We start from the raw sequence: 20,391 nt of genomic DNA, 5'->3' as shown, positions 1-20,391 counted from the left end.
GGTGCGGTTGCGTCAAATGGTTCGTGGCACTTTGTCATGAATGCTGCACTGGCGGTCCCAGGTCGTCACCACATGGCCTCACATTCTTCTTCTGGCATGTCTTGCTCCTCGGGCGCGCGTACGGTCGGCCTTTCGTTTTTTCCCCGTTTGAGGCCGGCCCCCGACCCAAGCAAGGGTCTTGTTCTGCAAATAGCTCAATTTCACCGTCCAAGGGAGCCGTTGTGTCCCTTTGCCGAGCGTCTACGGACCACGGACTACGGACCACTGTTCCGAAACCATGTGATGCCTCCAGAAGCGACGTATTGCATTTGCCCTTCTCAACAGCCTAGCCTCACCAGCCTCACCATGACCCCGTCGATCAAGCAAGCCCGTCTTCCAATTCGGGCACATGCCCGATCGTTTCTATTTTATTAAACGTTCCTCGCATACAATACATGTGTGTATATCCCTGGCCCATCCCGCTGGACACACACCCCCTCCTCCCTGAGGCCGGCTTGTATCTGGTTCATGCTCGTTCATGTCAAGCCCCGGGTCAACCAAATCCCCAGACTACGCAAGAGCACACGCTTCCTCCCACCCATCTTCATCCGAGCGGAGTTGTCCGGCCGAGCTTGAATCTGAGACACGTCTCTCGGCACGTCACGGTTTGAGAAAATAATACGGAGTACGGAGTACGGAATACTACTAGTGCCAACGTAGTTTCATCCGAATTGTCCAGCATGGCTCATCTCATCGTGTTCTGTGCATCGTTGCCTAGCTAGGGACTTAGTCCCTGTTGCGCCCGAAGTCTGACGCACAACTGCCCAGGTTAAAGTTGCCGCGTCAAATTCTCAATTGCCATTTTCCCCTGTTCCATCCACTGCCGCTTGCCAAGCCTTTTTTTTTTTTTTTTTTCCGTTTGGCAGGGACAAACATAGAAACAAACACGGGGCCTGGCCCAGTCTGCGGCCTCCGATCGATTCCCACAGCCCTACGACATGAAACAATAGTACAAGCACATATTGCACCGGTGGTGAGACTGGCAAGGCTGACTGCATGCCCGGTTGTTCGCTCCACTGAATTGCCTCGGCCTTTTTCACCTGCGTCTATCTCACCTATAACTTCGCTTAGCTGTTCTACCCATGATGCTCCGTACAACGCGGTCCATTATCGTAGGACGCCGTAAGCGCCGTTGTGGCTGAACGGTCCAGATGTCTCTCATCGACAGTCTCCTCAGTGCTGCGTCCTACCTCCTACCTCCCGCTACTTGACATCTGCATCTGCTCGCCAGCCACCATTACCGTGGCTCCAATAGTTACATGCACGACGTCTCAACAGTTTCACTCCCAATATGCCAGATACCTAGGTATGGAGGCCTCAACTATTCTTTGGTTCTGCGGTGGCCTTCCTGCTTTCTCTATGCTTCTTTCTTGCGAGTTTCTTTTTTTTTTTCCCCTTTTCATTATGTGCAGAGTCTATCGTTCCCAGTCTCTGGCCCTCATGTCCCGGCCTGCCCGCCCATCTGCTCCCGCGAGGCACCAATGACTCAAGAGTCCAGAAAAGAAAGAGCAACAAGAAAACACTCTCTCCGCCCATTAGCGAACATGACCTTTTGTCATTAATGAGACATCACCCAACCGCCAAGACATCCATTTCAATCCCTTCATGAATAGTATACATGTCGTCGAAAGTAATAAAGAAATAAAAGTAAAACATGGGCTTCTCTTGGCATGTCCCAGTAACACACATTTTCATAATATATCGTCGCTCTCCTCGTGTGCCTTGTGCCAGCGTTGGATGGGGATTTTGAATGTCAACATTATCATGATTCCATCCTGCCTGCCTGCCTGCCTCCGTTCGTCCGTGGTATATATTGAAATGAAATGATAAACGACAAAGGGAATCAAATACAATATGAAACAAAACCAAAATCGCTTCGAAAATATGCCTCTAGCAATTAATGCATGCTGAATTGTCATCTGGCAGCGAGTCTCCAAGTTTTGTTCTTGAATCATGGAAAGTCTGAACTAGAAAGTCAAATGTCTTTGGTCAAAGCAAACGATCAGTAGCAAGACTCCCCAGAGTATTACTGTGTATTATGGGAGGAAATAAGTCCGTCATACTGCAGCATTGCAAATCGTTATACCCGTCGGCTCATTGCGGCCGACGCACCAGCTGCTGCAAGGTCCTGTTTGCCACTAGCAGTTCGACCAGCGGCACGAGGTAAACTGCTGATACTGCTAATGGAACCGCCCGCACTAGTTCGTCTGTTGAGGCTAGCGGCGGTAGCAGCTGTAGCTCCAGAGGTTCTTCTTGAAGTGCCAGATACCGGCTTGTGGGGGCTAATGCCAGTCCGCATGGAACCGCCAACTCCCTTGGCGATAGAAATTGGAGGGTCGGGTAGGGGGCGAGGGGCTGAAAGGGGGTTGGCTCGTTTCGACGGTGACGATTCCCTGGCTGACGGTCTTGGGATGATGACTGGCAGTTTCTGACCCGTGATAAATTCATGCCGAACGGCGTCCTCGGGTCTCAGTCGCCTCTCGGGATCCCATCGCAGGCAACGAGTAATGAAGTCCAAGAAAGCTTCATCGTCGCACTTCAACACCTGCTGCAGGGTCTTTGACGACGGACGACGACGTCGGCCTTTCGACGATACAGTCAACCGTGGTTTGCCCATAGAGTCGAAGAAAAGTTTCTTTCTCGTGCTCTTCTCGATCAAATGCTTCTCGGGAGGTCCAAACACCTCCATAATACATGCCAGCTGCTCCTGCTCATTTTCACCAGGGAAAATGGGAACCCCTGTGTAAAGTTCGGCCAGAATACAGCCTACACTCCACATATCGATGGGCATGCCATATGTCATACCTAGAATGACTTCTGGGGATCGATAAAATCTGGACTGGATATACGTGTATACCTTCTCATGCTCGAAACAACTTGATCCAAAGTCGATCACCTTAATTTCCGAGTGCAAAGGATGCCTCAGAAGAATATTTTCAGGTTTCAAATCGCAATGAATGACCTTGCGCTGCTTGAGCAGAACTAGAGAGCTGAGGATCTGCTTCGTGAATCGCCTAATAATTCTCAGAGAGAATCCACGGAAAGAATGTGCCTTGATAAACTCGTAAAGGTTCATATCCAGGAGTTCCGTCGAGATACAGAGGTGGCCGCGGAAATAGAAACTCTGCGTGAAATTGACCATGCTGTGTTTGTTCTTGGGATCCTGCTGCCCTGTTAGCGAATTATGGCATTGCGCAATGGTTGAAAAACGCTGAAGACTTACCCATTCACGAAGCTTTTGAAGAATATTGACCTCGACAAGAGCTTGCTGATGGAATCTCTTCTTGTTCCTAATGATTTTAATGGCAACAAGAACCCCAAGTTTGTGGTCAATACACCGAACAACCTGTCCAAAGCTTCCCTTTCCAAGAATATCCACAATCTCATATCTGTACGCAAGATGATCACCTGGGATAATGGTATAATCACCACGTTCGTCATCATAGCCAAAATTTGGAGTGTCTGACTGCAAGTTCCCCACAACCTTCCGGGCATTTTGGGTTCCACAAAAGTATACGTCGTTGTAGTCAATGATTTCGCCTCGTTCATATATATTGAGCATAGCGATTCGTATGGCATCCTGGGAACCCACACGCTCCTTTGGCGTTGCCCTTTTCTTCAAAGCATCCAATGCTCTCCCAGCAATCTCGGTTTCTTTTCGTCGGGATCCTAGCTTGCGCATCTCTTCTTCAGCGGCAATGTCGTCTTTGTCGGGATCCGTAGTCCAAGAACCAACAGTCCGGAGTGCATTAACGGATGGCTTGGGCTTGACCATCTTATTCGATACACCGCTAGCGCTTCTGGTCGAAGGCACCGTGATAGAGTCAAGTCCTTCTTGATGAGCGTGCCACGTATCGCTCTTAATACGATTAGGGGCACCATGGTTCGTTAAACTTGCTGCCGAGCTCTTCCGTCTTCTGAGATCAGCATTCGCTCCATGAGGATTCGTCTTTACGATGGGACTAGGGTTGGGCTGCTTGAGACCGGAGTAACCGCCCACCGCGGCAGATGCTGACACAGGAATCCGGGGGGGCGGCATGCCATCAGATTTTGACGGCTGCTGCGTGCCAGATTTATCAGCCGTGTCAACAGAACCGGACTTGGAGTTACTTCGCTTCCAGGACAAGCTAAGCTTTCTCCGAAGGGATGTTTTGGAGGAGGGGCTTTGAGGTCGTTGGGTCTCTACAGTATGTGGTGGAGACTTCGGGATAGGCTTATCCTTGTTCAGTTCTCGAGGGCCAGAAGGCTTCTGTTCGGCACTGGGCTCGAAAAAAGCTCCTGTGATGGTGGCACAATCCCCTCCCGTCTTGGACCTCTTCAGGTGCCCAGCCTCAAAGCCTCCCTTAGGCAAAGACGACGATAGAAAGGGGGAGATGCTCGATTTGTGAATCGGCTCAATCAAGCTAGGGGATGAATCTGAAGAGATGCCATCAGGAGGGCTCGGCGTAACTCGGCGGATATGATGAGTGGAGGTACTGCTCCTGAGAGAAGGAAGTTCCAACGTTTCATCATACCGAGTCTTGGAGAAGAAAGAACTCTTCGATGCCGTCATAGGTGTTGTAGGTGTCTTGGGAACTTGTCGTGAAGGTGGTGGGCTGAGATCTCGATGAGAAGGATTTTGACCATTGACTTTTGACGTGGAAGGAAAGCTCAAAGGTCCAATATTCAGAGGCGGAAGGCTCAGTGGTTCCAGCTGTTTCCTGGACTGAATTTCTTGATTCTCTTCTTCAACAGCAGCTATCCCCGCATAGGTGCTCTTTCTAACATTCGCCTTTTGCTGAACTTTGGTGGGCTCGGGGTGGACCGGCATTGATATGCTACTAGTCGAATTGCTATGAATACTCGTCGAGTCGAGAGTGTTGAAACTCGATTTCTTCTTTTCCACAAAGTACGTCTCAGCATGGGATTCCTTTGGCGATTCATAGGCTTTGGGTATGGCAGGAACAGGTGGGACGTCTTCGTCGTCGTCTGTTTGTAAATTGTTGTGCGTGCTGCCGTGCTTGGGCGCCGGCAATCGACTCGCAGACGATGGTAGAGGGAGACGAGCTTGAACAGATCCCGTGGACGTCCTCACAGTATTATAACTAGCTGTAGAGCCTCCTGAGAGGCCAGAGCTGTACGACTTTCGATTATTTATATCTGGCGTCGTTCTGGAGGAAGAAGGAGTCAGGGAGGCCTTGCGTGGGATCATGGATGGAGATCGAGACTCCGCTCGCACATCCAGTGATACTGGTGGGGGAGGTGGAGGAACATTCGCAAGCACGTTTAAGCTTTGTGATTGTGGCATCATGGATAAGCGCTTCATTCTCCTCGTGTCAGTTGGGCTGATTGTGCGAGCTCCTAATCCAGTGGCGGCGTGGCTGCCCGGCATCATTGACATCCTTTTGCTAGAGCCAGATGATGGGGTACCTGCCTTTCCGCCAACACGTGGAGATCTAAGAGCCAAGGTCGACAAGCGGTTTTGCTCTGGAGTAAGAGTAGACGCGCCGAGCAAGTTCGTCTGACTCGTCCGCGGAGGTGGTTGAACTGACTTTGCCTTGATTGCCCGGGATGTTGGTAGATTGCGTGTTGAGTCTGAACCAGTTAAAGAACCACCGTCAATAGATCGTCTTGTAGAGTCCCGGGGGGCAGTTTTGTCTCCCAACAGACTGGTGCGCCTGGCAGGTGGATTTCGGGCGGCCAGGTCCGAATCCGCGATGGCCCCAGGCCCCATGGATTTCCGAGGTGGTCTGGGAGCAGCGGCATTTGAAACCGGGGGGAATTGGCTCTGGCGACGATTTCGCATAGCTGCGGGCGTAGAAGGGGCATCCAGTGTTCCAGAAGAAGAAGACACGACTGAGGACACACTCGTCTGCCTGCTCGAGGTGCTCGGCCGACGCAAGATTGACCCTGAACGACTGGGTCGAGACGGCGGAGGCGGTATGCTTCCACGTGTTGTGCCAGTGTTCTGCGCCATGGTTGGCCTTTCAGGTAACTTCCTTTCCATTAAACCTTTCGTCTCGAGAATGCTTCCTTCGCCGGTGGGTGAAGGGAACTGGGTAAGTTTGAAATCGGTTGAAGCAGATTCGATACTGGTGTGCAGTTCATCGAAACTGACGGACGGGAGAAAATCAAAGGATCCAGTTGGTTCGGCGGTATGGCCATTATCGCGATTTCGATCGAATGAGAGTAGAGAATAGTTTGTAGAGGGTGCCGACAGCATTGGAGCGTTGGACATCAAGCTGTTCGACCTCGAGGTCGGGAGGGAGGGTAGATTGGACCCGGCAGTGCCCCGTCTGTTAAAGAGCAATCATTAGTACCTTGACAAACGTGTAGATATCAAAGCCAACACATCCCCGCGAGGGAAAACTTTGGAAAGCCAGAATCAACCTTCGCAGTGAGAGTGAATCACATACAATCGAGTCGGAGAATGAGCCGGTCTGGACCCAGGCGGTCGATTCTGCGTCACGGTCATAGAGAGCCAGTCAAGGTCAAGTCGACGATGCGAACAGAAAACGCAGTTGACTTTGGCAAAGCGGCGTGGCTCGTCGTCGCTGGGACAGCAGCCTCAGTCCGGTGTGGGAGCTGAGTTCATTCGAGACAGCTACCTCATTCCGAACATGGGTGTTTGTCAGGAGAGCCGCAGTCGAGATCGAGGCAGCGGCCGAGTGACGGCAGTTCAAGGTGAAAATTCAATCGAACGGCCACAGGAAGATTACAAACCCTGATCCTGCCTCGAAAGGACCTGGGATGAGTATTGTGCGGGGGCTAGAGAGCACGAAAGGGAGGTAGGCGGATGAATGGGAGACGAAGTTGTCGTCGGTTGTTTTCGACAGTGTGCCTGCTTGAGTGAGTATGCATTGGGTGGTGTGCGGGCAGATTGCGGAGGCCAGTGGAGCTCGTTGAGAGGCCAGGCCACACGGCGGCGCCCTGAAGGATGGTCCCTTCCTTGGCTGCAGCAATGAGTGATGGGAAGGTACGAATGCCAGTCTCCCGGGACAAGAATTGCTCGGCGGACTCACTCTTTTTGCTAGGTGCGCTTATCGCCTTACTGCCTAGGTATTTGCTGTGTTTAAACTCTCCCCCTGTATACTTGAATAATCTGTCATAAAACTATTGTATATTTACCTATTATAAAATATACACTAACATATTATAATATAAAGCCTGATAGACAAGTATCTGGTAGGGCGTGACCGCATCTAGCAAAAAGAGTGAGCCCGCCGAGCAATTCACCCAGGACGGCGAGGTTCCTGCTCGCACCTGCCACAATTACCGAATTCGAGCCAAGGAAAGTGCCACTCATCTAAAAATTTCAAATCTTAACGTGGTTGCATCTCAAGTGCTGCTTTCAAGAATCAGTCTTCGAATACTCCAATTCACATGTCAATAAGACCAGTACACACTCTGGTGTGTGAATATTTTGCAATCTGTTGCTTCTCCTATTTAACACCCAGACATCCAGGCGGTTGCGGTCGGGCCACCCACCGTGGTCGCATCAATTTCAACGTTGAGCACCAAGCAACTTAGCTTTGGTTGAAAGCACTGATGAATGGTGGTTAATGGGTGGTGGGGTATGGAAACATAAATGAGCATGAATGGCAGGTCCACAATACGCGGGCCAAATGCATGCAGGCTTGCTGTCAATTTCGGTGCACGAGGCAAAAACATCAGACGCTTGTCTCTGTGATCTGCACATCACGGTGGGACAAGAATGAAGATTGCATTCTCCCTTTGCTTCAGGGTTCTTGACATGCTCAAGCCTACCTAAGGAGGTCAACTACTTGAGTACTTACTTGAGTACATTTTGGCAAGTGGGATGGGGACAGGACAGGAGTATGTACCTAAGTACGGAGGCACCTACGAGGTACCGACCCTAACATTGAAGTCAAGTCTGGTCTATCTGGTACAGAGTCTGGTCAGTAGGGCAGGAGGCGGGCGCTAGCTAAAGTACTTTCAGGTAAGGACCGACTAGGCTGGTACTAGGCAATCTGGTAGGTCCCTACTTAGGCACGGAGGACAAACACCAGACGGTCTGATTGACGCCGAACACTGCATGCACCCGTCAGAGTCCACAGGGGCTTCAGCACCAGCTTTGCAATAGTATTCCAAATTCGGGCCTTGCTCCTCGAACAGTGACACCGCAATCGATGTCCAGCCGCCAGGACATTTGATACGTTTTGGGCGGCGTGCAGGCGGCTCGCATATCCAAGGCGGCAGATGATCCCAAGTGGTACTGCTCACTGGGCAACGAGGACTGCCCGCTGGTTTCACGAAGCACGGAGTCGTGAAGTACTGGCATGCGTACCGGCTGGGTCCAATTGGAACGAACACGAGTCGATACTACCAGCATTGACGAGCATGCATATCAGAAACGAGTTGTTGTTATTGTATCTTTGCCGAAACTAATGGCCATGTCACGTCGACCAGTCGCCCTCCCCTGATGCACCCCTGTCCAACGATGCAATCGCAGCATCAGCGCCCTACATATAATACATACGTCTCCTGGCATCATTACGGAGCAACTACTGAATACCCTTGCTTGTTCCCAAGCTCAATGACGACACGTGCCCGTCTCATTCAGTCGTTGTTTGGTAGCGAGATTGCCAGCCCGAGAAGAGAATGATGGCCAAGGCCCATATGGATATAGAAAATAAATTATTTCATATCTCTTTATTACGTTTCTCTGCAAACTTCGAGTCAAGTCGCATCTCTGAACCGGGGCAAGGCTTCGAGGGCAAGAGAAGATGACAAAATTTTCGTCGCCCTGCATTGTGCACTTGAAGCTTCTCCTTTCCCACAGATTGTGTCTGTGCTCATTAAAAGCGTCCAAGACCTCAGGTGCTACTACTCCGTACTGTACGGTGGTTCTGCAGAATCCATTGCCTGAGACGTTGGACTATGAATCCACATGGGCAGCGCCAACCAAATCAAGTCTTGGGTTCTAGTATGAATTTGATATGGAGCCTATTTTCCAATTGCGGTCTTGATCTGGAATTCTGTAGAACCCCTGATACCTGACAAAGAAATGAGCGCCACCAAACGTCGCCTTGCCCTGGTCATTGGTCGACAGGGCAACAAACATGTACTGAAGGCAGGTACCAAGGTGGTTATTACTACCTGAAGTAGGTACCTACCTAGGTACTTAGTAGGTACTCGAGTACTTGGTATGTTCATTCGTACCATGTTGCGTACCATGGAGTACTCCGTACGCGACGGCAAAGTCCTGGTCGCTCGCTGTTCTCTCAGGAAGTACAGACGACAGTGTGCATCAATTAGCCTGAATTCGTACATCAGTAGCTGCATCTAGCCTCCGTGACTGTGTGCTGTTCTTGCGACGTTTTCGAACCTTGGTGACAGGCCCAGCATGTTACGCCGATTTTCAACTAGCAAGACGAGTGGTGAGATGGAGTTCAGGGAAGAATTGCACTGGCTGACCTTCCCTGGACCGCTTATTCGCTAGAGGTGATTGAGTAGATCGCGGTTGGCTGTATCCAGCCCACGAAGAGTTGCCCGGCTTGACACTTGATCGCGCGCGTTTGCTTAAGTGCCTACTTAGTAGGTAGGTACTTGACATGCGAGTCTTTGCTCGTAATATTGTGAACCCAAGCATTCTTTACGACAATCAGTCCGCCACGACTTACGCCCCATGTTCATAACTAGGAAATGCGCACTTGGGCGTCGTCGACCTCGGCCAAACAAAATAGAGCTTCGTGCATGGCGAAGAAAAGGACCACTGACTTTCATCTCGGGATTTAGGGTAGCGACTTACAAGAGGCACGTGACCATGATACGGGAAGCTAGGCAGTCATGGCGAACATGTCACATGTGCAACAAAGTGAGATGCTGGCGGATGTTAAATAAAGGAACTCGTGCAATTTCATCCAAAATGAAAAGACTTTGCTCCTGAACTGAACTAGAGATTCCTTTCCGTGTACAGTTGCAGTCGTAATCCCACCAGTGAACCCTGACTTTCATGCCCCAGATTCTTAATCCCGCACCGGAGGCAACAGCCGGTAGTGGCCCCGACCCTCCGGCTGATTGGCAGATTGCCGCCTCTGAGATCATCGGACAGCCCAAACCCACCAGTTTGACCTCATCACATGGCAGCCGAGCAACCTCCACCGCCCGCGGAGCCGCCACACACGGCCGCAACAAAGCTCTTTCACAAAGCATCCCCGTGTCATGACGAGAATAGGAGCATCTGCACAGCTCCCTTGTTTCGCCGATGGACGACTTCACGACCGAGATTATCGCCTCTGCAGAAGGTGCAACTGGCACCAAGGATAGTTTGCAGCCGAGCCAGCGACAGGACGACAAGTACCAGCAGCAGCAAGAAGGGCAGAAGAAAGGATGGGGAGGATTGACAGCTTTGCGAGACCGAACCTCGATCCAGGACCGATTGGTGGACCGGTATGGAGAGATTCCGATACTTGAGAGAGAGAAGACGGGCGTTTTGCTAACACTTGACGCTTGCTTGCCAGGCTGCTCCAGCAGGTCATGCCCATCGATGGTTCGGTGCAGGACAACAACGAAGCGGTGCCGAATCCCTTTGAGCGGCCCAACTTCAACCTGACAATCATGTCCAACAATTTCCGACGGTTCAACTCGCGCATCGGCGTCGTCTTTCGGTTCCAGGAGAAGGTCGAGGCGCTGCTGTCGTGGCAGACGACGTCGCACACGGTTTCGTACCTGGCCATTCTGACATTTGTCTGCCTCGACCCGTACCTGCTGGCAGCGCTGCCCATCGCGTTCCTCGTGTTCGGCATCCTCGTGCCCGGATTCGTGGCGCGGCACCCGGCACCCCCCAAGGGGACGCTGTCGAGCGAGCAGAGCATCGGGTACTCGCCTGCCGGGCCGCCCCTGGCGCCGGCCGCGACGCCCAAGCCGGCCAAGGAGCTCAGCATGGACTTTGTCCGCAACGCGCGCGACCTGCAGAACCAAATGGGCGACTTCAGCAACGGCTATGACAAGGTGGTGGAGCTGCTGGTGCCCATTGCCAACTTTAGCAACGAGGCGCTGTCGTCGACGGTGTTCCTGTTCGCCTTTGTCGGCGGCATCGCCATGATGCTCGCCGCGCACATGCTCCCGTGGCGCCTCATCTTCCTCGTCGCCGCCTGGACGCCCGTCGTCCTCTGCCACCCGGCCGTCACGAGGCTCCTCCACCAGGCGCGCCAGAATCAGGGCAAGGCCCAGGAAACGCTCGCCAGGACGTGGCTGGACGGCTGGATCGCCGACGACGTGATTCTCGACTCGGCCCCCGAGACGCGCGAGGTCGAGATCTTTGAGCTCCAGCGCAAGTCGGCCGCCGGCGAGTGGGAGCCGTGGGTCTTCTCGCCGAACCCGTACGACCCGCTGTCCCAGGCTCGCATCACGGGTGACCGGCCCAAGGGGACGCGGTTCTTCGAGGACGTCATGCCGCCGAGCGCGTGGGAATGGAGCGAGAAGAAATGGGCGCTGGACCTGTGGAGCCGCGAGTGGGTGGAGGAGCGCATCATCACGGGCGTCGAGGTCGAGACGGAGGGCGAGCGGTGGGTGTATGACATCTGGAGCGAAAAGGGCGACCGGACGGGCGTCATTGACACGCCGGAACCGGTCCAGAGCAAGGACATGGCGATGCGGCAGACGAGCTGGGAGGAAGGCGAGGATGCGATAGAAAGGAGAGGCGACTGGAGACGGAGGAGATGGGTGCGCCTGGTGAAGAGGAAGGCTACTCCAGAGTCTTGATGGCGCATGTCTTGGGAGTTTTGATTCTTTTTTTTTTTCTCTCTCGAAAGCCATGGAGTAGAGTTTATGGGAAAATTGTAGTACATTCTAGCCTCTCCCCCTTCCTCGGGGGTATATGAATCTATCGTCATTCCAAAAGTGGTTCTCGTCGTGTAACCGCTCAAATTATGCTAGTGGCATTCCATGCATGAATGTGAATGAAATCCCAGAACCCCAAGACGCCTTTCGCTTTACAACAGCCCGCCCTGTTTGCGCAAAGCTTCCAAAGAAAAAGGTTGAAAAAAATGATCAATCAAAAACCGCGACATCCCTTCCACATGATAAACATCACGCCAAGTATTATCCAAACGTCTCGCCCAACGCTATTTATTCTCGACAACCATCCTGTCCAAAATCTTCTGGATCCCTTCTGCCTTTCCGTCCCCGCCGTCCATCTGGCTGGCCATCTTTCTGGCCCGCGCAATCAGTATCCTAATCACGTCCCTGGTGTACTCGAAGCTGCCCGTGCTCTCCATGTACGAGACGGCGTAGCGCTTCACCTGGACGTCGGTTGTCTTCTGCTTGAGGATATTGATGAGCTGCATGTTGGCCGGGTTCGCGCGGATGCTGTGGATGACGGGGAAGGAGAACTTGCCCTCCGTCAGGTCCTCGCAGAGCCCCTTGTTGTCGCTGTACTCGCGGCTGGAGAGGTTCATGTAGTCGTCGCGGATCTGGAAGATGAGCCCGATGAGGTTGACGAGGGGCACGCAGTCGAGGCTGGAGGACGGGGACTCGGCCTGCATGAGCTTGATGCCGAGGCGGAACAGGCCGCCCGTCTTGTTGCCCACCATCTCGAGGTAGTCGTCCTCGGTGGGGCAGGTGAGGGTGTCGCGCCAGAAGAGGTCCATGCCCTGGCCGCGGTGCAGGCTGACGAGCTCGTCGGCGAAGACGGAGATGATGGACGGGTTGCCGAGCTTCTGGAGCTCCTGGAGGGCGACAAAGTAGATGTAGTTTGCCGAGTTGATGGTCTGGGGCACGCCAAAGATGTTGTGGGCGACGGGGAAGCCGCGGCGGAGCTCGGACGAGTCCTGCACGTCGTCGACGAGGAGGGAGGACTCGTGGAGCATGCCGACGGCCTTTGTGATGATGTCGAGGCGGCTGGGGGGCACTTGGAGGAGGGCGTTGAAGGCGTTGATGAGCTGGGAGCGGAAGTCTTTGCCCGGGTGGGAGGCGACGTACTCGAAGGGGGCGCGGACGACCTTTTCCTTGTCGTCGGTCCAGGAGCGCTTGGGGGTGAAGTTGAGGTCCTCGTGCTCGTAGCGGCGCGGGTCGGGCGGCGGCGAGGGCTGCTGGTTGTGGTGCATGATGAAGCTGGATATGGGACTGGTGGCAGGCGCCCTCTGCGACTGGGAGCGGGAGCGAGTTCGTGAGCGCTGCCCGTTGCTGCCAAAGAGGTCCGTTTCCACGACGGGGCTGAGGATGTTTGGCAGCGGAGCGGGCTGCGTGAAGCTCTGGTAATGGTTGACGGCGGCGGATGGCGGTGATGCGGCTGCGAGGCTATTTCTATGACTCAGGCCCGTGCTGGAGGTTCGCGGGGGGATGGTGGGATTGGACTTGTTGGGCGGTGAGGAGGAGAGGAAGGGGATCGAGGTGGAATTGGTGCTTGTCGACGTGGTCATCTTGTGCAAGTCCCCGGACGTGGCACGTAATCAAGGACTCTCGAGCGGACAGCTCCAGATGGCTCCAGAGGGCTCCGGACGGGAGCCTGGAGAGCTGGGGCGGCGGGACGGGATGAGGCAAGGAACATCAGACCGGACACGAGGTCGTTGTGGTTGAGTCGTCCCCAGATGTCGAGCCGTGGGGCGGGCGGCAGCGTGGGCGGGGTCTCAGAATCACTGTTCCGTTCCCAGCGTCTCGACAAGGAGAAGAATCCGTGACGGCACGGGCGATGGGATGCCTAGATCAGGCCGACGGGCTGCGTAATCGGAGTCGCGGAACCGCCAGGCAGAAGAAGCCGAAAAAGTCTGGTCGTGCTACCTTGAGACGATGGGAAAAACAAGGGTCAGCGCTCGATGGTTCAATGTTATTCTGTAGTGACATGTGACAGTCTCTGACTCCAGGTCCAGTCCGCATGTCTGGTGGTCTCAACTGGTCTAAAGCGCAGCCCAACAGCCTGGATGGGCCCCGCTGGCGGCGTTTCGTTTCGGGCAGAGCTCCGTGTGGCATCTGCCGCTGAAGACGCCGCATGGCATCAATGGCAACGACATCGAGCCCTCTCTCATCTTCAAGGGCGGCGGCTTTGGTGCCAAGTATGGCTGGGTCAAGCAGAGAGGCAGGGAGAGATGCGCGTGGGAATAATCGGGTCACATACCTGTACAGACCACGCCCGAGGAACAGCAATGCGTGGTGCCCTCTTTCTTGGAGGGAAGAAACAGGAGGAAAAACAGTCCAAGGCGGGATAACCATCTTTAAAGCCATCTGCAAATCTACTTGGCACGCGAGAGGGGGAAGGGCATGCATGGCGGAATGGCGCCGACTGGACGATGCAGCCACACCGCAGTTGAAAGCAAACCAATAAGTTCAAATGCCACCCAAAGTACCAATCTCCTTAGAAAGGCATCAAAGCGCCGACGTCTAGGCCACTAGCCTCTCGCCGTGGCGGACAGGCGTAGGCTGAGCTGAAGCTCTTCACGGTGCATGTGCACCATTAGCTCCAATGAAAAGTAATCTGTTGGGTCAATGACACCGTCGTGTTGCTACCCATGGCTTCCAATCCCTTTGAATGTGCGCAGGTCCAATTGATGTATTTAACCTACTTCTTTTATAATACTTAAAGATACTTAAAAATACTCCCCTATTAAGAATATTAGTATATTTTTATATACTTATATATTTTTAAAATCTTAATTACTTATTATCAGCTAGAACCCTAGTCCGTTACAAAAATTAGACCTGCTCACATTCAAAGGGATGTTTAATGTTGGCAGTGTGTCGAGGCAGCAGAGTTGACAGCACGGCACTCCTCTCTCTGTGCAGCTTGACAATATCACCACGATCTCATACGAAGCATACAAATCATCATCAACGTCGTCCAACATACCCTTCTGGGCATGGTTTAATTACTTGCATGCATCCCCCTCTGGAGTCTGGACCCATCATGACGCAGGGTCAGGGTCAGGGTCATTTGATCCCCGAAACCCAAAAGCTAAGTACCCAAGTACAAAGCGGTTGGGCAGCGCCGTTGCCCTGGAAACCGTTGTGCATGCACTAGCTGCCACCGTCCACGGCCGTGTTTGCGACAAGGCCCAGCACTCTTATCCACAACGCCGTATCCCTTGATTTTTTTGTTTGCTCGTGGTTAAAAACACCGGTATCTGGCTTATCGTTGGGCGGAGCATATTGTGGAATGTTTGCCCAGATGCATTTCTACCTCTACTATTTGTATTGACGTTTTGCGCTTTGCGCTCCCATCGGGGCGGCTCCGGTCCTCAGCATCACGTTTGGCCTCGATATATCCGCACCTGATTCTGGTACTTTTATACTCGCTTCCTGCCGCTGAATTCGCGTCTGGCCATCTGCCTTTCGTATCCGCCCCCCCGACACATCGCAGACCCGACCACGACGCTCTGTACACAAAAAAAAAAAAAAAGATGGAAGCTCTGCTGTCCCTCGCCTTCGACAACCTCTCCTCCTACGACGGGCCCAAAGTGCGCAAGGGCCTGCGCCAAGTGGAAGGTCTCCTGGCGCAGATATGCCTCTCCGACGGTCGAGCAGCCGCCGCGCGACGCCAGAGCTGCGCAGACGACGAGGGAGACACGCCCACGAGCCCGCCGAGGAAGGACCTCGGCGAGCTGTCGCAGGACCCGGCGTTTCGCGAATTCTTCAAGCTGCAGGAAGGATTCGAGTGGAACGTGGCGATGCGGCTCATCGGCACGCTGGACCGGCTGATGGCCAAGGGGAGCGACGGGCAGAACGACCTGCTGATCCTGAGCGCGCTCGACCTCATCCAGGGCGTGCTGCTGCTGCACCCGCCCAGCAAGACGCTCTTCTCGCGAGAGCAGAACATGAATGTAGGCAACATTGACTCAACGGGGACGCCGTCAAACCCGGCCAACGACTAACTAACGCGCGGCACAGCTCCTCCTCGACCTGCTCGAGCCCTTCAACTGCCCTGCCATCCAGTCGGCCACGCTGCTGACGCTCGTGGTCGCCCTCATCGATGCCCCCGGCAACACGCGCACCTTTGAAGGCCTCGACGGCCTGCTCACCGTGACGTCGCTCTTCAAGTCCCGCAGCACCTCGCGCGAGGTCAAGCTCAAGCTCGTCGAGTTCCTGTACTGCTACCTCATGCCCGAGACGCCGTCGATCCCGCGCGCCGACCAGCGCGACTCCGTGCCTGCCATGCTGCAGCGCAGCCCTAGCAAGCTCGCTGGTGCGTTCAACGCCGAGTCGCGTCGCAGGCGTGCCGACAGCTCTGGCCTGGTGACGCTTACTACGGAGGAGAAGCAGGAACTTCTCAGTCGACACCTTAGCAGCGTCGAGGACCTGGTCAAGGATCTTAAGAATTGCGCCCCCTTTGGAGGAGTGGTGTGTTGACTAGGAAATTGAATTGGATCTTGGTGGTTGACTGCCAGCGTTGTAAGATTTTTTCTTTTTTTTCTTTTTTTCCTTTTTCAGGGCTATTTTCCTTACTTTTTATTATCTTGTGTCTTTTTCATTTGTTACTTGTCATAACTACGAGCGCAGCTAATCGTTTTTTCCCCCGTGTTTTCTTTGCTCTTTTTTTATACTGTGGAGGCGTTGGATGGCTTAATATGCGAGGCGTTTTTTTTAAAAACCTGCAAAAGCATTGGATTCTGCGCTGAGGGTTATGGAATTTATGAATATCGTGTACGAATAGGTCTGGCGTTGCATAAATAGATAAGAGGACTGCCTTATTACTCTGACCCTGCGTCCTCCTGCCCCGGAAACAAAATTATGATTAATGGTCTGTCCTAGCATGTTTGTTTGCCATTTGTTCTACACCGTTATTCCATCTGCACCATGTCCTGGGCTCTTATAACGTCCTCCGGCACTAGATTGCACAATCTGCTACCCTTTCCCCAGGTGACTTGGGAAACAGACGTTTGGTTCTGGTTCCGGCGGCGGCGCAGGCTCTGGAGCATCACATGTATGCACGACCTGCTGCGACCCGTCCAGTTCGAACAGGCCGTCGATGGTTTCGACATTGGCGCCTTCCCACGGCGAGACTGGCCGCTCCGGCGCGGGCGGCGGAGGCGAGGCCTGGTTCTCTGCCATTTCGACGAGCGTGGCATTCGCGTCGGACGCATGGGCGTGTTGGCTGCCGTCGGAGCCCTGGGCAACCTGTACCTCTGTGCCCGTGAGCTCTGCGCGGTTCGCGGCGTCGGGTGCTGCAAACTTGTCCCGGCGGGCGGCTGCGCGGCGCCTGTACACGACGAAGATGGAGACTAGCAGCGCGATGAGCAGCGACGTGCCGAGCGCGACGCCCACGCCGATGCCTGCCTTGGCGCCCGACGACAGCCCGTCGAATTCAATCACCGAGACGACAGGCGAGCACGTCGGGCAGGCGTCTGCGGGCGTGGTGGTCGTGGGCGTGGTCGTGGGCGGCGTTGGGGAAGCCGTCCGCTTCATGACGCAGTTCCCGCCGGCCTGGCAGTCGGCGTTGAAGGGGCAGCATTTCCCGCCGAGGCTCGACGGGCAGAGGTAGTAGCTCGTCTGGGGGCATTGCCTGCCGCAGCACCCCTTGGTGGTGGAATTGCCGCCGGCCGTGACGCCGCTGAGGGTCAGGGTGGTGGTGCAGTAGTAGAAGTCGCTTTTGCAGAGCGAGTCGTCGGGGCAGTTGGAGCCGATGGCGCAGCACCCGGCCTCGTTGGACTTGTTGACGAAGCAGTAGCTCTGGTTGTCGCAGCAGGCGTCGGGCTGGTTGATGTCGAGACCTGGATGGGATCAATGAGCATGGGCGCGCGGTGACGAGGAGGGGGGACGGTGGGATGGACTCGGGGCGTCAAGTTACATACAATTGTGACGGCCATCGCCGCAGGTGCCGTCTCGCTTGGCGAGCGAGGGAGGCGATGCGGCGGCCAACGCGGACGCGGACGCGGGCGGATGTTGAGGAAGCGTCGTCGGTGCAGAGAGCGTGCGGGACGGAGAGTCTCGAGACATGGCCGAGGCGATGGATGGAGGTCTTGTCAGTGATGTTTCCCGGCTGGTAGCTGTCATGTTCGTCGGATCGCTCTGGGAACGGATTTTGGCATGGCGCAGTGGCCGGGAGGGATCGGCTGGCTGCTTTCTCCTCCTGCTTCTTCTTCTTCTTCTTCTCCCCCGTCTCTTCTTTTCTTTTCAAATTCGGCGTGCGGCCCGCGAGATGCGTGCTGCCGGACCGCGTCGTGATACTGCCCTCAAGTCTGTTGGTAGCAACGATGCGAGCCGGGGAGCCCAAGCTCCCGTCTGTGCACGCCGCCCTCTGCTATTGTCTGCTATTGTGTAACATTATCCAGCATGACTGCTGCTGCTGCTTGATGTCGGTGGCGGCTGGGCCAATGAGGTCGAGCCCTTGGTCTGTTTGCATGCAAATGACTCAATTCGGATAGACATGTATTTTTAGTTGGAACAGACATGGAAGCGTCGTGATACTCGCCGCCGCCATCAGAATAGAGAAGAGAGGCAAAAAAAAGGCAGTCCATGTACATACCCAGGCAGTCGTATGACCCAGTCACCAACGGAGATCGCCTTCCGTCTTGGAAAAGGGTCTCTTGGTCCAGAGGTGGCCGTCGTTTATGAAGGAATCAGCATAGATGGACATCATTTGCTCGATAAAGGTGAGATGCTCGGCGACGAGGGTCATGACGCCGGGAAAACACGGCCTATACCTCTTGGTACACGTGGGCGACTCGGCGATGATGCCGACGACGGTGTCGTTGATCAGGACCGGGCCGCCCCAATCGCCCTCGCACAGGCCGTAGTAGTCCGAGTCGTAGCACTGCCTGGTGCAGAATTTGTCGGTGCCGACGATCTGGACGTCTGCCATGCGGGCCCTGCAGCTCTCGAGGCTGATGACGGGCACGGTCAGGTTCTTGACGGGCACGTCCGGGATGGGAAACCACAGCACCATGCCGGCGCCGAGGATCATGGCCAGCTCGCCCTCCCTCGGGACCTGGCCCCTCGAGGGCAGCTTGGCGAACTGGGTCACGTTGTGCGTGTCCTGGACCTCGAAGATGGCAATGTCGTACTCGCCGTCCCCCTTGAGGTACTCGTGGGGGAAGAAGTAGTCCTTGAGCTGCACCACGTTGCCGTACTTTTTCGGGCGTCTCTGCACCGTGGCGTTGAGCGTGACCATGGTCTGGCCGATCCTCTGGGACGGGATGCAGATGGCGGCGGTGAGGACGAGGTTTTTGGCGATGAGCACGCCGGTGCAGCGGTCTCTGTCGCGAGTCTTGCCGGGGGCGACCGGGACTGCCTGCCCGACCTGTGTGTGTTGCCGGTGCATGCTGACGATGTAGGGGAACGTGCCGTAGGTGACGATTTGGCCGCCGTTGATGGCCGTCGAAGGCCATGGTGCGAGAGCGCTGAGGAGGCCGAGGGCCGTGGGCAGCGTGAACTTGATCATGTTTGCTTGGACGTCTGTGTTTTGGGCACAAACGTGGGCGGCATCGCTTTTGGGCCCTCCATCTGTATATTTAGGTCCTCGGGGATGAGTGAAGACTGGCGGACACATGTGTAGAGTTCATTTTTGGCGCATCATGAATCATGAATCCTGAATCCGTTAGCTTCCAGTCGTGCATGTACGCATCGCGACGCGTATACACTCAACTCTGGCCCGGTATGTGACGGTTTTTTTGTCCTCGGTACGACTAGACACACTGTGCTTGTACAATTGGGCCTGCTTGATGCCGCGCTTGCCCGAGTATTGGGATAGGGGGGCTAGAAAAACCTTGATATATTGACATGTTTAGAATTTCAAGTCTGTGGCTTGCCAGAATTGGGATGCGCACCTGCAGATTGATGGCCAAGTTCTTTATTGTAGCTGGATGGATGCGAAAGCTGCTGTCTGCATGTAGCAGATCCATTGACAAGTATACAGTAATGCATTGACTGTGGCATAGAGCGCGTGGCCAGGTATCATCTAAGGAATACTGGTTTGCCTTTCCATGTCGACAAGATTGGCTTCGCGCCGTCTTATATTTTTCGAGACCAGCTGCTTCCACGTGAAGACGAATTAAGCTTAGAACCATGTCTAGCGTCAACCTTGTATCCTGCATTGCGTCATTCTTGCTAGTTGAGTCAATCTGATGCGTCATGATGCGCAGACGGTCTATTTTTTCGTCTCTTACTGTTCTCGGCTTAGTACAGCCTAATAATGTGTTACCACATGTTGTGCTTATATGATACTTGTATCATGCTTGTATTATCATTTGCCTTGAGAGGGAAACAAAAACAACTTGATCATAAAAAGTAAAGGTCACGGCGAGCAAGGGAATCTGGTCAGCCGCGAGAGCACAGCGCCGCCACGGTTTGAGGAATTTCAGAAACCATTAAGACAAATGCGGACTATGTAAAGCCAAAAGGACAGTTATTAAAGCTTGAGTCATGATGGGAAAAAAGGTCACAAATAAACGAGTTGGAAAACTGATGCAAGAATGCCTTCTA

General features: G+C 54.1%; 6 protein-coding genes across 6 annotated transcripts; 2 read left to right on the top strand and 4 right to left on the bottom strand.

The window, feature by feature from the left end:
• Positions 1-2,119: 2,119 nt before the first annotated feature.
• On the bottom strand, positions 2,120-6,241 carry MAA_11120 (uncharacterized protein; the record flags this gene model as incomplete). Its single annotated transcript, XM_011413086.1, has 2 exons — positions 2,120-3,202; positions 3,263-6,241. 2 exons carry the CDS (start codon positions 6,239-6,241, stop codon positions 2,120-2,122), a joined length of 4,062 nt encoding a protein of 1,353 aa, XP_011411388.1.
• A 4,005-nt stretch (positions 6,242-10,246) lies between these two features.
• On the top strand, positions 10,247-11,745 carry MAA_03021 (peroxisomal Pex24-like protein; the record flags this gene model as incomplete). Its single annotated transcript, XM_007821019.1, has 2 exons — positions 10,247-10,431; positions 10,503-11,745. The coding sequence occupies 2 exons, from the start codon at positions 10,247-10,249 to the stop codon at positions 11,743-11,745; spliced, it is 1,428 nt and encodes a 475-aa protein (XP_007819210.1).
• A 362-nt stretch (positions 11,746-12,107) lies between these two features.
• Positions 12,108-13,403, bottom strand: MAA_03020 (Polyprenyl synthetase-related protein; the record flags this gene model as incomplete). The annotated part of the gene is made up of 1 exon (XM_007821018.1): positions 12,108-13,403. The coding sequence occupies one exon, from the start codon at positions 13,401-13,403 to the stop codon at positions 12,108-12,110; it is 1,296 nt and encodes a 431-aa protein (XP_007819209.1).
• Positions 13,404-15,374: 1,971 nt separating this feature from the next.
• Positions 15,375-16,320, top strand: MAA_03019 (Cell division protein Cdc14; the record flags this gene model as incomplete). The annotated part of the gene is made up of 2 exons (XM_007821017.1): positions 15,375-15,794; positions 15,862-16,320. The coding sequence occupies 2 exons, from the start codon at positions 15,375-15,377 to the stop codon at positions 16,318-16,320; spliced, it is 879 nt and encodes a 292-aa protein (XP_007819208.1).
• A 495-nt stretch (positions 16,321-16,815) lies between these two features.
• Positions 16,816-17,964, bottom strand: MAA_03018 (uncharacterized protein; the record flags this gene model as incomplete). The annotated part of the gene is made up of 2 exons (XM_007821016.1): positions 16,816-17,681; positions 17,763-17,964. The coding sequence occupies 2 exons, from the start codon at positions 17,962-17,964 to the stop codon at positions 16,816-16,818; spliced, it is 1,068 nt and encodes a 355-aa protein (XP_007819207.1).
• Positions 17,965-18,457: 493 nt separating this feature from the next.
• MAA_03017 (Peptidase S1/S6, chymotrypsin/Hap) lies at positions 18,458-19,351 on the bottom strand (the record flags this gene model as incomplete). Its single annotated transcript, XM_007821015.1, has 1 exon — positions 18,458-19,351. One exon carries the CDS (start codon positions 19,349-19,351, stop codon positions 18,458-18,460), a length of 894 nt encoding a protein of 297 aa, XP_007819206.1.
• Between the last annotated feature and the right edge of the window lie 1,040 nt (positions 19,352-20,391).

The sequence above is a fragment of the Metarhizium robertsii genome (genome assembly GCF_000187425.2).
Source record: "Metarhizium robertsii ARSEF 23 chromosome Unknown MAA_Scf_4, whole genome shotgun sequence".
NCBI lineage: Eukaryota > Fungi > Ascomycota > Sordariomycetes > Hypocreales > Clavicipitaceae > Metarhizium > Metarhizium robertsii.
Note: the sequence above shows the minus strand (reverse complement) of the source record. Positions and strands in the feature narration are given on the sequence as shown.